Genomic DNA, 14,157 nt, shown 5'->3' on the forward strand with positions numbered 1-14,157 from the left:
GCAGCGTTGCACGAGATTAAAGGATATCACTATAGCTGCTTTGACGCACGCCTCGTTCACACTTGACATGTCTTAACTTGAAATGTAATGATACAGTGCCATTGTGGTTCTTACGTATCAGGAAATAAAAGCTGGCGTCATTCCCTAAGAATAAAGATTGCAGTTCAATGCTGCAAAAGAATAGTGACAAGCGTGCGGCACGTGCAATGCCTAGTTACGCTTGCCATGGAGTAGTATTTTACTCTTTGCACCACCCTCACTGTGGCTATGGACAGACCAATGAATCCTGCAGGAAGTCGTACGTGGACAGGGCCAGCTGCCATGACAGATCCGCCTACCGTCGCTTACTTTCTTTAGGTTACCATATGTTATAAAGCCGCAATATATCACGCGCCTTCCCGTACTGAGCCTTGCCGCACAGATCCGCCTAACTACCGCTTTCTGCTTTGGTGGTTCCGGTATATAAACCCAGGGTACATCGTTCGCTTTACCGTGTCTGAGCGGACCGACGTACACCCTTATAACTTCGTCGGGAGCACCTGTAAGTACCTCAGATATATTGCTATTAAGTGCTTAGTGACATCCCATAGAGAACGCTACTGCGCAATTTTCAGACAGAACGTCTTTGAAGGCGTCACTACATTTGCAGCTCGAGCGGGCCTTCGAGCTGCGCTACATTCTCGGCCCGTGGCAAAGCGCCAACTGCACGTTACGCGCCGCTAAAGTTCTGCTTCTGCTTGTGAGGTCCACAGGCCTTAACTAAACGTTGTGAATTCCTCCATTGTGTAACAAGGCGTATAAAACGAACGTTTATCAAGTGTGGAACACATGTCGTTCATGGGTTATTCGTAATTTCTCGGAAATAATTTCAGGTACACGCCCGAGGACTGCGTCTATTGCTTAGGCATTCGTCATGAAGATGTCAACCGTGGCCTTTGCTCTGCTTATTCTCTCAGGTAAGGCTTCTGTCATCGCATACTGGCGCTATTATGATTGTCAGCAATAATTTGAGCAAGCATGCACTCTCTGCACTTAGAAAGAGGACACATAGAAGGGGACCATGTTTTGGGGGGTGGTAGTATTCTGTAATTGTCCACCTAGTGCACTGTCCCTTTCGGCTGCTACTCAGTGCTGATTGGCTGGGCTGGGGTACGAGCAAGAACGAGGCAGGCGCACGCAGACTGCTTCTGCCTCACTCGCACTGCTTCAGCCAATCAGTGGCGGACCAAATGGACAATCCGCCAGGTGGACACTTAAATATTACGGCCCCCTGCCCCCCCCCCCCCTCGGTTGCCAGTATGCATTTGTAGAAGCCAACAGCTGAAAGATAAACAGCACTAACGAAGTGCTTATGAGTAACTCACCTTTTACTAACAAAACAATTAGTAACCTATTATTCCACACACAAGGAACAATACTGCTTTATGGACCTTTTAACTGTGGTGGCGTGAGCAGGTAGTTTACTAAGCAAACTGAGAGGCTCCTCGCTCCTTCACGCAATGAAAACCCGTCACGTAGAATGGATGGATAAATAAACGATGAAAGCTATATTTGGAGTTGATGTGAGCTATGGCTTGGCGTGAGCATGGTAGCAAAACACGTCAGAAAGCCATCTTGCCTTTGAGAAATGGTTCAGAACTTCGAAACACTCTGTCAAAGCGTTGAAAGTGTTAGATTTTGCATGGCCTCCGAGATTGCGACGCACTGTTATCTGCACGAACGCAGCGCAACATTATATCTGAAGCCATTGTTTTGTCATACTGAAGTTGTAATCGCTAGACGTCGTACAATTTGAACTTGTTCAAAAAGGTTAAATGCGTCAAAAAAAAAAAAAGCCGGTTTTATTCAACTGCATAATATCTTAGGCAGCAAATTTACGCCTCAGCAAGAGTGGTTACCAAAACACCAGGTGTCAGCTGCACACCAAAGCAATAAAAACGATCGCCTGAAATTCCAGGGGAGTAATCGGAGACCGCTAGTGGCGTCATCCGTGGATGCCACCCCATATCGTGCTGTGTTTGAGTTATTTTCTCACTTTAACTTTGTGTTTCCGAAAATAACAAAAAAGAAAAAAAAGAAAAAAAGCCCTATCTTTAAGTAGGGCCCTACCGCACACTCACGCATTTCCTCGATAATCATCGGAAGCTATAGGCGTGCGGGGATGAGCGGATTAGTACTGAAGAAAAAGGACAAGAGTGAGCATGAGTCAGTTTTGTTTAACTTAAACTCATCTATTGCCACTGAATTTTCAATATATCTGAGGCCTTCGGCTTTCGTTAAGGAGTTTCTTAGAAGTGCTACACGAGTATCGACTAAGCGTAGTTCTTTAACTCTTCGTGGCCATGTTTAGTGCCATGTTCTTCTGATAACCTTTCTTTCTTTTCAGTGATGCTTGTCTCTGGAATTGCCAGCGAAGAACACGGTGGAGAATCGCAGGAAGCAGATGATGGTACACGGGTTTGGAAGCTGTTGCAACGTTTGTCTTTTAAAACGATGAACTTATAATTGCAAACACACACGGTCGATGTTCTAAATCATGACGTGGAAGTAAACTTAAAAAAGACGCCCCCCCCCCATCCATAACTTTGCATCTTACATTTTTATTCGTCTGTTTTCTAAAGAAAGGATCTGTCTTTTATGAAGGAAAATCCGTCTTTTATTATGCAGCAAGTAGAACGGACTCAAATTTTTTTTAGGAAATGATACTGTGATAAATTGTTTTAAAAATACAAAATTTTCGCTCGCCGCTTTTACTGAATATGAACTTCTATCATCACATCGCTGGCGGTATCAAGACTGCCATGCTGTCGAAGCGTATTACTAGCAGGTTGGTTTTGGCTACCTCCTATATCACACATAGTGATCATAACAAGATGATTCCAACTATGCAGTATTCAATCTAATTGATATATACACTTCGATTATTGCTCCCTATGAATCATAAAACTTTTTTTCGTTTTTTAATGACTGTTTAGAACTTAAATTGAAACGATTACCGCCTTTGCTGCAGGCAGACTGTGCTAAAAAGTATGCCAACGCCCCTCCACCCGCCATCGCCCAGCAGACCAATTAAGTACATTGTGCATGCAAATGCCTATAGCGTATAGGCCCCCCCTAATGGCAGTGAAATTATAGCGCAATCGCATACGACAAACACGACGTAACGTGTGCACAAGCACCTGCTCTTCGCTTCTTCTCACTGTCATGAAGATGACAGGAGAAACTCGTTGAGAAGTTGATGATTTACGCTATAATTTCAATTTCACCATGATCCCTAACCACGAGCGTGCTAGTGATCTCGTATTATTTTTTAATCTAATCTACATGTAGTGTTCGGATAATTGTTGATATTGTGTCCTTGGCCTAAGGCATAACTACCAAAATAAGTAGAATTCTTGAAGTAGTTGGTTTGGCATTTTGAGCTCCAAATGCAGCAAATTACGTAAACAAGAAACATGCAAGGACAAGCGCTCGTATATGTCTTTCTTGTGTCTGTATCTGTTGTAATGTTTGGGCTAGCATACCTCTAGCAGGAACACGAGCTCTGCCTATAATATGGTTCCGCAACATATTGACTATCCAGTGAGAATAGCATCTTTTTTTTACAAGTACAGGAAACAATGTAGCTAACTTCACAAGATTATTTCACGTGCAACGGGATAAACTTAGTTGTATCCTATGGCCCGAAGCACCTGGAAACAAGGTGCCTCTGTTTATCAGGGTTGTTTGGTCAGATTGTTTCTACTGTCGATACACCACTTTCACGCGTGGCACGGCGTCTCTTGAGTTCTCCAACTTTCCTTACAGGTCCGCACACTGAAGAATACGGTGTAGAAGAAAGGAGTGCAGAGACACCTCTTGTGAGAGTCCGTAAGTTACAAACCCGCAGTCGTCTAAGTACCTGGCAAGTGGCTAAAAAGATAGGAAATCAAGGCCGGAACAATATAACAATTCTATTCAAATTATTATCCCTCTCGCGCTCCGTCATTGGACTGAGCGGCGCTCCGCCGAAGTTATCGCCAGGTTCGGGTGGTCGTGAGCGCAGTGTGTGAGGAGAATGGAATGCAATCGAGAGAAAGGAATCCATTCATTATGCAGGCCAATGTAGCTTGTCAAAGTTTTATGTGAGGAACGCAAAATAGTATATTTTGCTACGTTTTCACTTGTATTACAAAATGAAATGGGCTGTAAGAACGCAAATTATACTTGGCTGAAAAACTGGGTATACTGAACGGCAGAACATAATATTCACATGAAAATCGTGTTGCGGTGATGTTAACTGATGATGTCTTTAATGTGCACTTTACTAACCAATCGTGTTATGTACTAGAAGCGTGTGCCAAATATCTTAAGGAGGCCTTGTTTGCTGTTCCCTTCTTAGAAAGTCCCTTCAGGTGCGACGAAGGTGTCAGCATATAGGATAGAAAAATTCATCCATAAAAGTGAAAAGGTTATTATGCCCGTAATGAGCCCAAATATTCCTCGTTGTCATAAGGCTTGACTACGTGCTGATGTGAATGGTTTCATTCTTTGCAGGTCGCGGTTTCGGCTGCCCGTTACAATCTCGTTGCAACGCGCACTGCCAGAGTATACAACGCCGAGCTGGGTACTGCGACGGCCCGTTGAAGCTGAGGTGCGTTTGTACCACCTAAATCGCTTCCGTGAGAGCTCCGCATGACTAAGTTCAATAAAGAGGCGCAAAAGCAGAGATGCAAGTCTGAAACTTTTTCATTGCGTTCATTTTACTTACATATATCAACACTGGTAAAATAGACAAGTTTCATTGTCGGAACCTTGCATCCGGGTGCATACTGTCCTCGAGCGGTCGCTGTTTATCACCCGAAGACTTCACTTTCTAGAGGAATAGACGCATACATGATGCAGAAACACTATAGGCGCGCAATGGAACTTATCGTAACTTGAGCGCTATTCGACAGACCACTTGATGATGTAACTAAGCTAGTTTGAGCGATTCCGGCTTGTCGTCATTCGCTTCTCGTGCTGCAGCTGCTCGGAAGCGCTGCTGCCAATCACCAGGCTTCTGGGCCTTGAAACTTGTCAAGCTTCACGTGCTTTATCGTATCCCTGTGCATCCCCTCCCACGCGCTCTCAGTGTTCACTATCTCCCTCGTTTTCTCATACTATTCCCCTTTCCCTTACCCCTAGTGTAGGGTCGCAAACCGGGAGCTTGTCTGGTTGGCCTCTCTGCCTTTACTGTCCTTGCTCTCTCTCTCTCTCCCTCTCTCTCTGTATACGGGCTTTATCAACGACGGTTTACCTATAGACTGACAAGCAACGCAGAATCTTTAGAACAAAGTGACTCTTTCAGTGACTTTGCTGTTGATAAAATTTTACCTGCTTCAGGAACTTCTGTGAATAAACATGCTCGGAGCAAGTGTCCCTCCAGTAGAACGAGTGCTGCAAGAAAAAAAATAAAAGGACACAAATACTGTACAATATTTTTGTATGCATTTTTGTTGTCTTGCTCCGCCCCATTTTCGACACCTAAGAACCTTTCGCGAACCGAACCTATCTTGGCACAAGATTCGTGAAACCGTAAAAAACAACAACAAAAAAACAGGGAGAGTTGGCGGATATTGAATATGTAGTGTGACGTAATATAGTAAAAAATAATACAATACACCGTCCCATAACGTATAATGTAATATAACGTCGTGCAATAGAAAACGGGTCTAGTCAATAAAACGCATAAATGTACGGCTAAAAAACTTCCGACAGATTTGCTAAAACTGAGCGGTGTAGCACCTATAGGACCTATGCCATGGAACAGCTTGCAACTTTTTATTTTTTTCCTTCTTACTGTCTCCACACGAACGCTGGTGGTATCGCTTTGCCAGCGTCGACAAGCATGAGGCGTGCATCAATCAAAGGTCTGACTGCGAGGAATCGCAGTGCGTTTATTCACGTGTTAAAATAGCGCGGAAATACAGCAAAAGAAGAATAAAACAACAACAAACACAAGGGTTGTTACGCGAATAAAATTCACCTGTTGCTTTTTGTGCGTGCGTGCGTGCTTGCCAGCTGTTTGTAGTTGCACTTTCCGTGTTCGTCTTCCCGTGCGCATTGCACCACCTTTGTGCAATGGCAGTTGACGCAGTGGTTTTCAACATGGGTGTCGTTATTTTGACGCCTGCCACAGCATTTCACTTGCGGTGAGGCCTCCTACGTCGACTCTATGCAATTTCAGTGGCCCCAGATGACCGGTATAACTTAGTGATAGCTTGTTGCTTCCGAGTCAGTGTTCTTGACCCTTGATTTCCTTAAAACGATTTTATGTAATAAAGGTGTTGTCTTCCAGTGAGCGTAACGAAGTCATACGAACTTCTAAGCGGACAAAACAGCCACAATTAACGACGACAAAAAACGACAGCACCGTAACGACGCATTATTACGATGCAGATTTGTTTGCCGCTCACTCCCAGTATAAGACGCTCGGCGAGCCGTAATCGCTTGCTATATACTTAGCACGTCACGCAGACGACAGCCCAGGCCTCTCCAGTGGTGGAAATTGTGGACAGTAGAACACTGTGGGGTTGTGAATGAACGAACGAATGAATGAATGAATGAATGAATGAATGAACGAACGAACGAACGAACGAACGAACGAACGAACGAACGAACGAACGAACGAACGGAAGAACGAATGAATGAATGAACGAACGAAAGAACGAAAGAACAAGCGAACGATTAAAACGAAATGAAACTTTATAAGTTAACCTTAGTCCCTTCACGAGGCGTGAGCTTCTCAGAACATCCAGAGCACTTCTAGAAATCCATAGACGAGACGGTCTCGAAGATTTGTTTACCTTGCGCAAGGGATAGCCGGTGCCACCCAAAGGCACCAAGCTATTCCTGAATTCATGTCATTAAAGAAAGAAAGTTGTGTTATGGTACCTATTGGTGGCGAAAACATAAACTTTGGGTCTTATAACATAAAACTATTGCGATGTGTTTTAGAGCGCAGCTCTTTGGCGTCCGTTCCTGGGTTTCGCGTCGTCGTCGGCGTCGTCGTCGGCCTCGTAACCAGCTCCGCCCCCCTTTCATCCCCCCCGCGCTAGCAGCGACCGACTGATACCGCTGGATGCCGCTGACGCCGCTAGAGAGTCAAGATAACGTGACTGCATAGAACACCGTCGCCGCCATGCAGAAAGAGGAGGAAAGGGTCCCCCCCCCCTCTTCTTGTGTGGCGGATAGCTGGGGTTGACTCACTATCGCCGTCAGCGGCATCAGTCAGTCGCTGCTATCTCTTCCCTCCTCCCTTTATCGTGTTGTCCGCTTGCTGCGCGCGCTTCTGCCCCCATCGTTTGCCGCTGGGTGTACACGCCGCCCCCCTCCGCTTCCGCTTACTGCTGGTTGCTCTCGACGGCGGCGATGAGCCTCCGCTTCGGCGGCGCGAACTGCAGGGTCTTCTCGGCGGCGGCGATGAGCTTCTGCTTCAGCCTCGCTTACTGCTGGTTGCTCTCGACGGCGGCGATGAGCCTCCGCTTCGGCGGCGCGAACGGCAGGGTCTTCTCGGCGGCGGCGCTTAGCCTCTGCTTCCCCCACGGCTGTGACAACCTCGCGAGGCACTTGTATAGATCTCGTCTTTGAGAATCAAGCATTGGTGTACCAAGTCGAACATATGATCAGTCTATTTCTCCGACCACAAAGCTTCCTTCATGACTGTCAAGAACTGTTAGTGGAGTCTTTGTTAAAGGAATACGTGTGAAAAATAAAAAAAAATTATGTGATAGCGCATACATGTGTTGCTCGATTTCTTTGCCTCAATCTATCCAAAAGGTGAAACAGCTTATTTGCTGCGCTCAAATTTCGCATTAGGAAGTAACGTAATCGTCGGTAATTTTTTTATTCCCATCCCCTAACGTCAAAATTTCGTAACCACCGACGCAAGCTTTGGCGGTGACCCGCAGCGTTACTTGAAAAGGCCAAGCAAACGCGCTTCTCGTTTATAGGATGCCACTTTTTTCATTTCAAAGCGAATAGCATTGCCTACATTGAGCAGCCTTTGTTATCCGATTGGCTGGCAAGAGGCGAGGAGCACGCTCAAGGGGAGAGAGCGTTGATGGGCCTGAGCCAGCACAGTGAAAGTAGATAAGCGGATGAGGAGGGTAGAGCCGGCCTCTGCGATTGTTTCGCTTCACCTTACTTTAGCTTGCGGTGGGTGGTCCAAAATCGCGGCGGCTTGCAACGGAATGAAAAAATGCCGCTAAAACAGATCTTCAGCAAAGAAAGTTGGCAGAGCGATGTTCTATACGTGCCGAAGGGTCTCCATAGCCTTATACTACCACGCAAGATTTTTTTTTATCTTACGAAAATAAATCCACGCTTCTCGGCAGTTCCGGGTATAGCCAGTGCCAGAGCGATCGGTGGGCAGCGATCTTCTATATTTCTTTCGGAAAGGGGCAGCAGCCACCGGCTATTCAGAAAAGAAAAAAGAAAAACGAGTTCAGTGTTATTCGGCATATTAATGCGTGTTCAACGCATGCACGTCACTTTGACGCGGTAAGTTCTCGTGGTTTTGTGACTTCGCCTGATAGACACGCGAAGTGTGCGCCGTCCGAAAACGTTTGAACAACTGCAATTGGTCAAACAATGCCTTTTTCGCTAATGGTGAAAAAGGCGTCGGATCAGAAATTATTTTTTTTTTCGTTCAGTCTAATCGTGCATAATCAGTGTGCACATACCAGACGGGGCGTTATCGTGGTTTTCGTGATGTCGCGTGACAGACAGGTGAAGGGGGGGGGTAGCCTGAAATATTTTTTGACCAACCGTTGAAGGCTGATTGCAGAATTAGAATAGAAAAGTTTGGAGTAGCTTTAGATTATACCGTCTCTCTTTACGTCAACTGAGAGACGAATGCTGTAAAAGAAACTAAAAGAAAGGAACGATGGCAGCGTTGCACGCGATTAAAGGATATCACTATAGCTGCTTTGACGCACGCCTCGTTCACACTTGACATGTCTTAACTTGAAATGTAATGATACAGTGCCATTGTGGTTCTTACGTATCAGGAAATAAAAGCTGGCGTTATTCCCTAAGAACAAAGATTGCAGTTGAATGCTGCAAAAGAATAGTGACAAGCGTGCGGCACGTGCAATGCCTAGTTCCGCTTGCCATGGAGTAGTATTTTACTCTTTGCACCACCCTCACTGTGGCTATGGACAGACCAATGAATCCTGCAGGAAGTCGTTCGTAGGTGGACAGGGCCAGCTGCGATGACAGATCCGCCTACCGTCGCTTACTTTCTTTAGGTTACCATATGTTATAAAGCCGCGATATATCACGCGCCTTCCCGTACTGAGCCTTGCCGCACAGATCCGCCTAACTACCGCTTTCTGCTTTGGTGGTTCGGGTATATAAACCCAGGGTACATCGTTCGCTTTACCGTGTCTGAGCGGACCGACGTACACCCTTATAACTTCGTCGGGAGCACCTGTAAGTACCTCAGATATATTGCTATTAAGTGCTTAGTGACATCCCATAGAGAACGCTACTGCGCAATTTTCAGACAGAACGTCTTTGAAGGCGTCACTACATTTGCAGCTCGAGCCGGCCTTCGAGCTGCGCTACATTCTCGGCCCGTGGCAAAGCGCCAACTGCACGTTACGCGCCGCTAAAGTTCTGCTTCTGCTTGTGAGGTCCACAGGCCTTAACTAAACGTTGTGAATTTCTCCATTGTGTAACAAGGCGTATAAAACGAACGTTTATCAAGTGTGGAACACATGTCGTTCATGTGTTATTCGTAATTTCTTGGAAATAATTTCAGGGACACGCCCGAGGACTGCGTCTATTGCTTAGGCATTCGTCATGAAGATGTCAACCGTGGCCTTTGCTCTGCTTATTCTCTCAGGTGAGGCTTCTGTCATCGCATATTGGCGCTATTATGATTGTCAGCAATAATTTGAGCAAGCATGCACTCTTTGCATTTAGAAAGAGGACACATAGAAGGGGACCAGGGTTTGGGGGGGTGGTAGTATTCTCTAATTGTCCACCTAGTGCACTGTCCCTTTCCGCTGCTACTCAGTGCTGATTGGCTGGGCTGGGGTACGAGCAAGAACGAGGCAGGCGCACGCAGACTGCCCCTGTCTCACTCGCACTGCTTCAGCCAATCAGTGGCGGACCAAATGAACAATCCGCCACGTGGACACTTAAATATTACACCCCCCCCCCCCCTCAGTTGCCAGTATGCATGTGTAGAAGCCAACAGCTGAAAGATAAACAGCACTAACGAAGTGCTTATGAGTAACGCACCTTTTACAAACAAAATAATTAGTAACCTATTATTCCACACACAAGGAACAATACTGCTTTATGGACCTTTTAACTGTGGTGGCGTGAGCAGGCAGTTTACAAAGCAAACTAAGAGGCTCCTTGCTCCTTCACGCAATGAAAACCCGTCACGTAGAATGGATGGATAAATAAACGATGAAAACTATATTTGGAGTTGATGTGAGCTATGGCTTGGCGTGAGCATGGTAGCAAAACACGTCAGAAAGCTATCTTGCCTTTGAGAAATGGTTCAGAACTTCGAAACACTCTGTCAAAGCGTAGAAAGTGTAAGATTTTGCATGGCCTCCGAGATTGCGACGCACTGTTATCTGCATGAACGCAGCGCAACATTATATCTGAAGCCATTGTTTTGTCACACTGAAGTTGTAATCGCTAGACGTCGTACAATTTGAACTTGTTCAAAAAGGTTAAATGCGTCGAAAAAAAAACGGTTTTATTAAACTGCATAAAATCTTAGGCAGCAAATTTACGCCTGAGCAAGAGTGGTTACCAAAACACCAGGTGTCAGCGGCACACCAAAGCAATAAAAACGATCGCCTGAAATTCCAGGGGAGTAATCGGAGACCGCTAGGGGCGTCATCCGTGGATGCCACCCCATATCGTGCTGTGTTTGAGTTATTTTATCACTTTAACTTTGTGTTTCCGAAAATAATAAAAAAGAAAAAAAAAAAGAAAAAAGCCCAATCTTTAGGTAGGGCCCTACCGCACACTCACGCATTTCCTCGATAATCATCGGAAGCTATAGGCGTGCGGGAATGAGCGGATTAGTACTGAAGAAAAAGGACAAGAGTGAGCATGGGTCAATTTTGTTTAACTTAAACTCATCTATTGTCACTGAATTTTCAATACGTCTGAGGCCTTGGGCTTTCGTTAAGGAGTTTCTTAGAAGTGCTACACGAGTATCGACTAAGCGTAGTTCTTTAACTCTTCGTGGCCATGTTTAGTGCCATGTTCTTCTGATAACCTTTCTTTCTTTTCAGTGATGCTTGTCTCTGGAATTGCCAGCGAAGAACACGGTAGAGAATCGGAGGAAGCAGATGATGGTACACGGGTTTGGAAGCTGTTGCAACGTTTGTCATTTACAATGATGAACTTATAATTGTAAACACACGCGGTCGATGTTCTAATTCATGACGTGGAAGGAACTTAAAAAAAGACCCCCCCCCCATCCATAACTTTGCATCTTACATTTTTTATTCGTCTGTTTTTTTAAAAAGAGGAACTGTCTTTTATGAAAGAAAATCCGTCTTTTATGATGCAGCAATTAGAACGGATTCAAATGTTTTTCGGGTAATGATATTGTGATTAATTTTTTTAAAAATACGAAATTTTCACTCGCCGCTTTTGCTGAATATGAACTTCTATCATCACATCGCCGGCGGTATCAAGACTGCCATGCTGTCGAAGCGTATTACTAGCAGGTTGGTTTTGGCTACCTCCTATATCCCACATAGTGATCATAACAAGATGATTCCAACTATGCAGTATTCAATCTAATTGATATATACACTTCGATTATTGCTCCCTATGAATCATACTACTTTTTTTCGTTTTTTAATGACTGTTTAGAACTTAAATTGAAACGATTACCGCCTTTGCTGCGGGCAGACTGTGCTAAACAGTATGCCAACGCCCCTCCCCCCTCCATCGCCCAGCAGACCAATTAAGTACATTGTGCATGCAAATGCCTATAGCGTATAGGCCCCCCTAATGACAGCGAAACTATAGCGCAATCGCATACGACAAACACGACATTACGTGTGCACAAGCACCTGGTCTTCGCTTCTTCTCACTGTCATGAAGAAGATGACAGGAGAAACTCGTTGAGAAGTTGATGATTTACGCTATAATTTCAATTTCACATGATCCCTAACCACGAGCGTGCTAGTGATCTCGTATTATTTTTTAAATCTAATCAACACGTAGTGTTCGGATAATTGTTGATAGTGTCTCCTTGGCCTAAGGCATAACTACCAAAATAAGTAGAATTCTTGAAGTAGTTGGTTTGGCATTTTGAGCTCAAAATGCAAAAAATTAAGTAGACAAGAAAACATACAAGGACAAGCGCTCGTATATGTCTTTCTTGTGTCTGTATCTGTTGTAATGTTTGGGCTAGCATACCTCTAGCAGGAATACGAGCTCTGCCTATAATATGGTTTCCGCAACATATTGACTATCCAGTGAGAATAGAATTTTTTTTTACAAGTACTGGAAACAATGTAGCTAACTTCACAAGATTATTTCACGTGCAATGGGATAAACATATTTGTATCCTATGGCATGAAGCACCTGGAAACAAGGTGCCTGTGTTTATCAGGGTTGTTTGGTCAGATTGTTTCTACTGTCGATACACCACTTTCACGCGTGGCACGGCGTCTCTTGAGTTCTCCAACTTTCCTTACAGGTCCGCACACTGAAGAATACGGTGTAGAAGAAAGGAGTGCAGAGACACCTCTTGTCAGAGTCCGTAAGTTACAAACCTGCAGTCGTCTAAGTACCTGGCAAGTGGCTAAAAAAATAGGAAATCAAGGCCGGAACAATATAACAATTCTATTCAAATTATTATCCCTCTCGCGCTCCGTCATTGGACTGAGCGGCGCTCCGCCGAAGTTATCGCCAGGTTCGGGTGGTCGTGAGCGCAGTGTGTGGGGAGAATGGAATGCAATCAAGAGAAAGGAATCCATTCATTATGCAGGCCAATGTAGCTTGTCAAAGTTTTATGTGAGGAACGCAAAATAGTATATTTTGCTACGTTTTCACTTGTATTACAAAATGAAATGGGCTGTAAGAACGCAAATTATACTTGGCTGAAAAACTGGGTATACTGAACGGCAGAACATAATATTCACATGAAAATCGTGTTGCGGTGATGTTAACTGATGATGTCTTTAATGTGCACTTTACTAACCAATCGTGTTATGTACTAGAAGCGTGTGCCAAATATCTTAAGGAGGCCTTGTTTGCTGTTCCCTTCTTAGAAAGTCCCTTCAGGTGCGACGAAGGTGTCAGCATATAGGATAGAAAAATTCATCCATAAAAGTGAAAAGGTTATTATGCCCGTAATGAGCCCAAATATTCCTCGTTGTCATAAGGCTTGACTACGTGCTGATGTGAATGGTTTCATTCTTTGCAGGTCGCGGTTTCGGCTGCCCGTTACAATCTCGTTGCAACGCGCACTGCCAGAGTATACAACGCCGAGCTGGGTACTGCGACGGCCCGTTGAAGCTGAGGTGCGTTTGTACCACCTAAATCGCTTCCGTGAGAGCTCCGCATGACTAAGTTCAATAAAGAGGCGCAAAAGCAGAGATGCAAGTCTGTGAAACTTTTTCATTGCGTTCATTTTACTTAAATATATCAACACTGGTAAAATAGACAAGTTTCATTGTCGGAACCTTTCATCCGGGTGCATACTGTCCTCGAGCGGTCGCTGTTTATCACCCGAAGACTTCACTTTCTAGAGGAATAGACGCATACATGATGCAGAAACACTATAGGCGCGCAATGGAACTTATCGTAACTTGAGCGCTATTCGACAGACCACCTGATGATGTAACTAAGCTAGTTTGAGCGATTCCGGCTTGTCGTCATTCGCTTCTCGTGCTGCAGCTGCTCGGAAGCGCTGCTGCCAATCACTAGGCTTCTGGGCCTTGAAACTTATCAAGCACGGAGCAATTGTTCGACGTGTGAGACTCTAATCAGAGAGCAGGTAGGGAACACGTACTTCCAATTTTGAAATATCTGTTCTGCTTCAACTCCAACTAGAGGGGTTGGTGGGAGTATCACTTCCCTTTCAATAACCTATTATGTGCTGACTCCTCTAGTCGCAGAAATATGAAAGTGCATTGC

At 44.9% G+C, this 14,157-nt stretch overlaps 2 protein-coding genes across 2 annotated transcripts; both read left to right on the top strand.

The window, feature by feature from the left end:
* The first annotated feature begins 285 nt into the window (after positions 1 to 285).
* Positions 286 to 4,708, top strand: LOC142570854 (uncharacterized). Its single transcript, XM_075679165.1, has 5 exons — positions 286 to 541; positions 873 to 956; positions 2,387 to 2,449; positions 3,808 to 3,870; positions 4,537 to 4,708. The coding sequence occupies exons 2-5, from the start codon at positions 914 to 916 to the stop codon at positions 4,650 to 4,652; spliced, it is 285 nt and encodes a 94-aa protein (XP_075535280.1). The 5' UTR covers positions 286 to 541; positions 873 to 913; the 3' UTR covers positions 4,653 to 4,708.
* A 4,648-nt stretch (positions 4,709 to 9,356) lies between these two features.
* Positions 9,357 to 13,616, top strand: LOC142570855 (uncharacterized). Its single transcript, XM_075679166.1, has 5 exons — positions 9,357 to 9,456; positions 9,788 to 9,871; positions 11,292 to 11,354; positions 12,716 to 12,778; positions 13,445 to 13,616. Exons 2-5 carry the CDS (start codon positions 9,829 to 9,831, stop codon positions 13,558 to 13,560), a joined length of 285 nt encoding a protein of 94 aa, XP_075535281.1. The 5' UTR covers positions 9,357 to 9,456; positions 9,788 to 9,828; the 3' UTR covers positions 13,561 to 13,616.
* Positions 13,617 to 14,157: the final 541 nt, after the last annotated feature.

Source organism: Dermacentor variabilis, chromosome 2 (assembly GCF_050947875.1).
Source record: "Dermacentor variabilis isolate Ectoservices chromosome 2, ASM5094787v1, whole genome shotgun sequence".
Taxonomy (NCBI): Eukaryota; Metazoa; Arthropoda; class Arachnida; order Ixodida; family Ixodidae; genus Dermacentor; species Dermacentor variabilis.

Excerpts from the sequence above, each read along its gene's own strand:
- LOC142570854 (XM_075679165.1), top strand. The coding sequence starts at position 914 with ATGAAGATGTCAACCGTGGCCTTTGCTCTGCTTATTCTCTCAG. Across the intron at positions 957-2,386 it reads TGCTCTGCTTATTCTCTCAG|TGATGCTTGTCTCTGGAATT; the intron begins GTAAGGCTTCTG and ends CTTTCTTTTCAG. Across the intron at positions 3,871-4,536 it reads GACACCTCTTGTGAGAGTCC|GTCGCGGTTTCGGCTGCCCG; the intron begins GTAAGTTACAAA and ends CATTCTTTGCAG.
- LOC142570855 (XM_075679166.1), top strand. The coding sequence starts at position 9,829 with ATGAAGATGTCAACCGTGGCCTTTGCTCTGCTTATTCTCTCAG. Across the intron at positions 11,355-12,715 it reads ATCGGAGGAAGCAGATGATG|GTCCGCACACTGAAGAATAC; the intron begins GTACACGGGTTT and ends CTTTCCTTACAG. Across the intron at positions 12,779-13,444 it reads GACACCTCTTGTCAGAGTCC|GTCGCGGTTTCGGCTGCCCG; the intron begins GTAAGTTACAAA and ends CATTCTTTGCAG.